General features: G+C 39.1%; 1 protein-coding gene across 1 annotated transcript; it reads left to right on the plus strand.

The window, feature by feature from the left end:
* The first annotated feature begins 1481 nt into the window (after positions 1-1481).
* On the plus strand, positions 1482-7803 carry ppp1r7 (protein phosphatase 1, regulatory (inhibitor) subunit 7). The gene is made up of 10 exons (XM_014332876.2): positions 1482-1649; positions 2352-2447; positions 2625-2680; positions 2889-2954; positions 3144-3274; positions 3377-3539; positions 3695-3811; positions 3896-4000; positions 4111-4197; positions 4908-7803. The coding sequence occupies exons 1-10, from the start codon at positions 1541-1543 to the stop codon at positions 5082-5084; spliced, it is 1107 nt and encodes a 368-aa protein (XP_014188362.1). The 5' UTR covers positions 1482-1540; the 3' UTR covers positions 5085-7803.
* The last annotated feature ends 642 nt before the right edge of the window (positions 7804-8445 follow it).

Consider the following 8445-nt stretch of genomic DNA (forward strand, 5'->3'; position numbering starts at 1 on the left):
GGTGAGTAAAGCAGAAATGCTCAATGCATCATGGGATATGCATCTGGACTTATTTTGCAGTATGCAACCTTGCAGTGGAGGGGATCCTGATAGTCATACACTTTGACCTCACTGGCGCACATGATGGCAAGGTGGGGTAATATCTCACAAAGGAGTCTTGGCACTTTAATGACCCTTGCCGTAATTCAGAATCGTGGCTCATATGACTTTTAACTAATTACATGATGACAGGGTGTGTGAGTGACTCAGAACCACCTCCAACAGGACTATCCCATCTGGGACTCTCCTACTAGAAATGAAACATCTTCATAAATCAAAAAGAAATCCAGGTGCCTTCATTTCAAGCACTTGGCTACCAGGAGCTGATGACTAAGAACCTACAAAGACATACAGTGCCCTAAAAAACATGTTTCTTCACGTTCTTTGTTTCTTTTTTTTTCCCTCTTTTTTTCCGCATATTTGTCACACTTAAAAAGTTAAGATCATAAAACAAATTTCAATATTAGATAGATATAACCAGAGTAAATACAAAATTAAGTTTTTAAATGATCTCATTTATTAAGGGAAAAATGCTATCCAAGCCTACCCAGCCCTGTGTGAGAAACTAACTGCACCCTTATTAAATCATGAATTAACTGTAACTGAATTAACACATTTTTTTTTTTGAAAAGTGAGCTCAATTTCACTACATACCGAGGCCTGATTGATGCCAGACCTGCTGAATTGAGAATATACTTAGACAGACCCTGTCAGACAAAGTGAAGTAGGATAAGATTTCAAAAAGCAACACACTGTGTCAAACTCAAGGAAAACATCTTTAATACAGTTATTGGTTGCAATCTAAAGAAACAGCTGACAAACAAAGTTAATAACATCTATCAGTCTGAAAGGGGTTACAGTGCTCAAATTAACCAACATGTTAGGTGTCGTGCTGCTGCACAACAGTAGTAACAACTACAAGACCTCACGGTCACAGCTGTGCTGCTGCTGCAACCACCAGCTGTGGAGAAGGAGGAAGCCACAGAGGAAGATGAGATTAACGTGGTAAGAAAATAGATGAAGGGACATAATTAGGAAGGTAGGATTCAAGGATTCAGATGAAATGAATGGCTGCTTTGATCATGAGTCATTGCTAATAGCTTTTAAATGTGTAGCTTTTAATTGTCCCATGCTGCAGGGCAACTAAGAACTAACCCTACAACAACTGTACCAACCTGATCCCAGGCCCAATTTTTTTTTTTGTCCCAGTCCAGCTCTAACTGCATGTATAACATCTGCTGAACAGATTTTTAAAAAAGAAAAAAAAAACTGCACTGTGCAGTCTAACAGATTTATATTCAGGTGTACCGTGTGAAATCCAATAAGTTACAGAATAAGAGAGGAAATAAAAACAGCTTGCATTTGAAATTTTAAACTGAATAATGCAAGTTCAGCAACGGTACTCTCTTGTCAAGTAGTAGTGTTACATTTATGTCCTGAGTTATATAAACCTTACCGTATAATTTGTTGATGCTCGTTTCCAGCGGCCTTCAGCGCCCCCATGTGGCTGATGTCAGCGTATGCCTCCACTGGATTGGCTGCGCGGTTGTCAGGAGTGTTTACAGGAAACATGGCTTCCCTGTCTGTTGGAGAGCTTCAAGAAATGGAAGGTGAGTAGCCAAATTTTCAATGGTGCAGCCGTGTTGTGATCGTTATAGCTTGGTAGCCTGGCGGAAATTTGGATAAAAGAGTCTTTTTTCATCTGAGCACGCTCCTTGATGTTTTTCTCTTTTGACTAACCAAACCTTCATCCTTGCTTTGATAGCTAACAGGCTAATAACAAGACGCTAGCTGACGATATTAATTTAACGTCAGTTCATGCTATCTTTATAAAGGCCATCTACTGCGGCGTTTCAGGGTATGTTGAGTACCCCATAGTCATAGACGTTTATTTGTTTCTCGGTCTATGTAACATGTTTCAGATTCAGCTCGTAAAAGTTGCTAGCTGTGATACAGTCAGCAACCTAGCTGGCTAACGTGCTTAGCAATGTGTGTGTTCAGTAGGTAACGCGCGTTCAAACTGATTTTAAAAAAATGAAAATAAAGCTGGGACACATCCCGCAACATTTAATACTAATAGGTAAAATCCCTTGTAGTGCTTTCCCATTTTTCCACGCATTTTTCCACAATTTGAGCGCGTTGCAGAGCACAGAAATGTGCACTATCACGATCTTGTGATAGTGGAGACAGAGGGTGGCTGCTCCAGATAAACCTGGGCTTGGCATCATCCAAATGTGTGTGTGTGTGTAACCAGTCGGAAGCTGTGAATCTTTGTTGAGGTTTTGAGGCTCTCTTCTGTCTGCGTACTGTAGTGGACCGGAGGGGAGAATCTGAGGAGTCTGGTGACGATGAAACCAGGAGGAAGAGCATCAATGGCGATGTGGACCCTAATCAGCCCACTGCTACAAGTAGGTCATCATCACCTCCTACCCAGCCAATAAATGTGCTTTATTTTACAAATTAGGCATGCTGCTTGTGTTATTTTCTCACAAATACTTTCTTAGATAAAATCTTTATGTGACAATATGTTTGTGATTGCAGTGGATGCTTTAATTTGATTTCATTCATTCTTGCTCATATTAAAGCTAAAGAAGAGTCTCCTGTTGACATGGACACCATAACTTTGGACCCTGAGGAAGAGGTCAGTTTAAGTTTTGAAGAACTTGCCTTTCATCTCTGATGACTTGTTTTGTTTGGAGTTTAAGAAAGTGAAGATTATAGTGTTAGAGTTCATATTAACAGTGTTTTTTGGGATTTACAAACTTCTGTGTGTAAATCTGTATACAGGTGCTGTACCATAATTGCTAGTAGACTGCGTGATCTCTTATGGTGTCTATATTTCTTTCTAGGATGTCGATCTTGTTCACTGTCGTATTGGAAAGATTGAAGGACTGGAGGTGCTACAGAAGGCTAAAGTAAGAATTATTTAGGTGATGCTGTTGGCAGCAGTGTCATTGGCGTCTGAGGCGTTTTATTAGCATTTTGGTTTCATCTGCATTTTTTTTTAAAAATATTCATCTCTAAAATAAGGACCTGTCACGTGCACTTTAATTCTGCTCTTGATGGTATCCTCTGTTATTTTTGCCTCTCCTCTCTTCATGCAGACACTCTCCTTACGGCAGAACCTCATCAAAAAGATAGAAAACCTCGACAGTTTGAGTGCCCTGCGAGAACTAGATTTCTATGACAATCAGATCCGCAAACTGGAGAACCTGCACAACCTCACAGAGTTGGAGTAAGTGTGACAAAACTGTGATTCTTACGTAAGCCTAAACAAAAGTCTAAGATATCAAGGTATATTTATTCTGAGAGGGACTGTTGTTTTGCCAACCCACAGGCAGCTTGACGTGTCATTTAACGTTTTGAGGAAGGTGGAGGGTTTGGAGCAGTTGACTCGGCTGAAGAAACTTTTTCTGCTTCACAACAAAATTAGCAGCATTGCGAATCTGGAGCACCTCTCAGGTCTGGAGATGCTGGAGCTCGGCTCCAATCGCATTAGGGTGAGATACGAAGGGACTGTGCTGCACTGAGAAATTGTTTTGAACTCCTTATGTAAATAATGGGTTTTGTTTGCAAAATATAAATGAAGATTTGTTGGAAAATGTAAGTTGTGGTGTGATTTTAAAGTGTTGCCTCAATGTTGTTGTGTTCACAGGTCATTGAAAACCTGGATTCACTTACATCTTTGCAAAGTTTGTTTCTTGGCACTAATAAAATAACAAGGCTTCAGAATCTGGACGCTTTACACAACCTGACTGTTTTAAGCATCCAGGTATCATCACGCATATTCATCACTTGATTACAGTTGCACACGCTCCAGACAACAGATAATCATTGGGTTTGCATTTACTTGCAGAGCAACCGGATTACGAAAATTGAGGGGCTTCAGAACCTCATCAACCTGAAGGAGCTCTATCTGAGCCACAATGGCGTTGAGGTCATTGAGGGGTTAGAAAACAATGTGAGTTATAAACTTTAAGGCACACATTTCCAAAACACATAAAAGAAAATAGGGTTCCATACTGTTGAATTGTGCAAACATGTAACAGCAATGTTTGTTTTTCCAAACAGAAAAAACTCACCACCCTCGACATCGCAGCCAATCGAGTAAAGAAAATAGAAAACATCAGCCACCTGACGGAGCTGCAGGAGTTCTGGGTACAAATAGTTTGTTTGACATGTTGTTTAATGTGTAGCCTCAGTACAGACAGCCCATTTTTCACTGCTGACAGTTTGACAAAAGAAGAAAAGTTTCTTAGAACATTACAAAATTTAACGTCAGCATGCATTAAAAGACAACCATCATCAAATAATTAATTACACCTTTGCTTGTTAATAAAAATGATGACATTGTGGGTAGGGAACCGATAGAAGAGATCCTGCTGAGGTGGAGGTATGCGCTGGAGAAAAGAGGAATGAGACACCTGGGAGATGGGTAGAAAAGTGAAGATGCAAGGAGTAGAGGCAGTGAAGGTGGATGGGTTTAATTCCCCTGGGTCAGTTATTCAAAACAACAGTGCGCAGAGAGGTGAAGAAGAGAGTGGAGGCAGGGTGGGTGGATGTAATGAAGGCGGACATCCAGAGGGCTGGTTGGACAGAGAGCAAAAATGACAAAATAAATGACAGAAAATTCAAAGTAAGACATAATTAGTTGAAGTACTCGTGTATTTGTATCGCATAATTTTTTTGTTGAGCAGCACATTTAAAATGAAACTTTCTTAAAAGTCAATTTTTGTTGCTACGTTCAGTGTGTTGCTCTTTAAACAGTGGGTCAGTACAAAAAGTTTCAAAGTGTAGTTCTTATATTGTTATGAGTTAAACTGATGGTGCACCCTCACTGCTCTTGTTGTTTTGTAATATCTCCTCAGATGAACGATAATCAGATAGATAACTGGTCTGACCTTGATGAGTTGAAGAACGCCACTTCTCTGGAGACAGTCTACCTTGAAAGAAACCCTCTACAGAAGGATCCACAGTACCGGCGAAAGATCATGCTGGCGCTGCCCAGCGTACGCCAGATCGACGCCACCTTTATCCGCTTCTAAGCTGCAGCGTACGATTTACCTGCCAGCTTCACAGTGTTCTCCCTCACCTCCCTGCCTGTCCTGCCTACACAAACAACAACCTTTGGAATCACATTGGCCTCACTCGATTATATAGCTGCGTCACACATTCCAACATATAGCACACCCACTGCTCACTCAACATACATGTATGCATGTATGCACTCATTCAAACCTTGAATCTGTACTTTTGTGTGGAAGCTTTTATTTATTAAGGTGGACCTGTGGAAATGAAAAACTACCATACACTCATTTCCACATTTTTTTTTTTTCCTCTGCACTTTTTTCCCCCTTGTGTTGTTTTGCATTTGGGATGTGCCGTTTTCATTCATGAAGTGGAGGAAATTATGAAATCAGTCTTATTTATCACACTATTGAAGTTTCACTGTTATTATAGCAGAGGAATTCTTAACATTGGAGGCATTGTTGTATATTTAAGGGATTTTGTGAGTTTACTTCTTTCATTTGGGCGGAGAAAGGCTGGGGTTTTTTTGGGGGGGGGGGTTGTTGAGACACATTAAGTAAAAGAACAATTCAGCGTTAAAGGGAACGTCTATAACATAATAGAAGCTGCTTATGTTAAAGCTTGGGATATAGCTCACCATTGCATTCGGCCTCAAAACTGTTCCACACTTAGTACCAACTGTGACAGTTTGAGAAGCCTCTAAAACGAAGCTCACTGTGCCATAATGACATCATGCTGACTCAGAGCAGCGCAGTAAAGGTGCAGTTTCATCAGTCCTTTTTAAGGAAAGCGGATCCTTTACGGCTTGATTTACCATTTTAATAAACTGGTTCTATTACTGACAGAAGGGGGATTTTTTTTTTTTTTTTTTTTGATGTCCAGCAGCCTTGTCTGTTCCTTGTTCAGAGATTTTACAGCTTATAGATCCATTTGCTGATTAACAAGAGTGACCTCTGCAGTAAAATAAAACTCATGAGAATGTAAGAACAATTAATGTGTCCACAATGATGGTTTTGTAATCGGTGGTGCCGTCACTTTTTTAGTTTATTTTTATTTTTTTAGCCTTTAATGCATCACTGATTACTATGACAGAGTATTAGGGCCACATTGAGAAAAAACAAAAACGTTGTTGCTCATTTTGAGAATAAAGATGACATTTCAAGATTAAAGGCGAAATGCGGAGATTACCGTTGTTGTTTTGAGACCAACTGCCACGGTTGCACTAACCTCTAAAAAATGCCTTGTTTACATGAGTTAGTGAAACAAATTGTGATCAAACATACATCCTCTTTATTGGACGAGAGTGTAACCACTGGTAACCTCACATCTGTCCACTGCCAGTCATTTCGTGTTGTACAAATCAGCTCTTCGGAGTTTGTGTGTTTCTGTATAAACTTTTCAACGTCCTTAAAAGAGAAATCATTTCCTTCCTTGTTAATCGATTTTACTAACGCAGGGGGTATAAAAACCATGATAGTTTGTCTGGAAACAACAACTGTAACCTCCACATTTTGACTGTTTTTCTCAAAATGATTGATAATATTTTTTTCTTAATGTGGCTGTAATACTTCATAGATTACAGCTTGGTGATTTCTTTGGCTAAAAAAATGCTCATAAAGTTTATTTGAACCGATAAAATCTAAATGTAGATTTTTCCTTCATTTACATTCTACTGGCTGGTTTGATCTCATGATAACTAATGTAAGATAGACTATTAATGCTGCTGGTACAGACAGTCTTTATAAACTACTAAACTACATTCAGCAGATGTGTGAAGACACTGCATTGATTCATTTGGCATTTAGGATGGCTTCCAAAAAAAAAAAGAATTTCTGTGTATTTATTGACAACATTTAATACAGGATTTTCTCAGATCAAAAAATACAATGACTGCCTGGAACCAAAGTTAATAGATTACTCTTTGGGTCTCCTGTATATAGTACTCCTGTATATGCTTGAGTGCACTTGGTTTTATCCCTGGTACAATTAAAATGCGATGCATCTTTTATATGAAATATGAACTTCCCACCTCAGGGCTTTTAAGTTCACACATGATTACAGTAGAGAAGCATCAAATTTATGTGCATTAAATGAGAAGTGCTAAACGAAGTGCTCCCTTTGCACTCATAATTATAACCTGATTTTATTTGGATTCATTGGAAACCTTTGAATCGTTAAAAGTACCCTGAGTTGGCATTTAAATCTCCCACTGTAGCCTAAAACCCACGCTGAAATGTTGGTTTCTATCGTAGAACAGCTGTTTATTATGCTTATGATCACAGCCTTTTTAAATCCAGTTGCTTGTGATCGTGAGCATAAATTAACAGTAGAACAATTATCAGACTATCAGCACTGACGTTCTTGCTTAATTGAAATGAATGTAATGTTATTTTTATATTCAGCTTGACTGAAACTGGCCAGTGGGATTGAAAGTATCACGTTGTGTATTTGTAAATAGAGTTTGGACATGCCATGATGTAGAAAATCAGTTCCACCATCACCTTCCCTTTGTAAAGTGACATTCTTTTTCCTCTTGTTTTGTTTTCACCCGGCAGCACAACAGATTTGTGCGAGATACTTAAGATGACATGACTCTGACTGGTCACTGAGGGAGCAGCTGTTCAGATTGCTGTTTGCTCCTTGTTGTTAGGACTGAGTCTTCAGGTTTTGGGCTTGGTTGATGCCGTTTTCAAACTGAATGTATGAAGCAAATAACAATAAAATGACACTACTTAAGAAGCGGGTTTGTTTAGTTTTAATTTCAAAGATAAAGAGTCTCATAAAGCACAGTGTGAAACTTGATTCACCGTCAAATGATTATGTAGCTGGGTATTAAAGGATCCTTTATTATGACAGCTGCTTAATAAATTAGATTTGCTACATTAACAGCCAAAACAATAACAACACACTATGAGACCCCGCAGCTCATCATCTGTCTGACACAAGCTGTTTTAGCTGCATGGCCATTTAAGCCAAACTTTGGGTCTCCTGTGTATTAGAACTCGTCCTATTGGCTGCCCCCAGCAAACGGATGGTTTAAATCACAGGTGGGTGGGGCTTGCTATGCTCACATTTTAGGGGACATCAATCGTGAGTCATCATAGAGACTCAAGAACAGGAAAATATATAAAGGGTGTGATGGGGAGCACAAAGTCTGGCCTCATAGGGACTGCTTTTGCATACGAAATGTTGGCCATGTTTATTAGCAGTATTTGTCTTTTTGCATGCATTATGTATGTATCTGACAATAAGGAAAAGCATAATGAATTTCTTTTAAGTTAAAGTTAATGGACTTTGACTTTAAACAAACTTAATTCCTTGAAAATCTAGATACACTCACCTGCCATTTCATTAGTTACACCTTAAGATACACCTTGT

This window comes from Haplochromis burtoni, unplaced genomic scaffold, assembly GCF_018398535.1.
Source record: "Haplochromis burtoni strain Fernald_Lab_line unplaced genomic scaffold, NCSU_Asbu1 Contig_3, whole genome shotgun sequence".
NCBI lineage: Eukaryota > Metazoa > Chordata > Actinopteri > Cichliformes > Cichlidae > Haplochromis > Haplochromis burtoni.

What these genes read in the sequence shown, in the direction of transcription:
- ppp1r7 (XM_014332876.2), top strand. Translation starts at nt 1,541, where the DNA reads ATGTGGCTGATGTCAGCGTATGCCTCCACTGGATTGGCTGCGCGGTTG. An exon ending in CTTTGGACCCTGAGGAAGAG is followed by an intron (nt 2,681 to 2,888) that starts GTCAGTTTAAGT and finishes ATTTCTTTCTAG; the next exon opens with GATGTCGATCTTGTTCACTG. An exon ending in CACAACCTCACAGAGTTGGA is followed by an intron (nt 3,275 to 3,376) that starts GTAAGTGTGACA and finishes GCCAACCCACAG; the next exon opens with GCAGCTTGACGTGTCATTTA.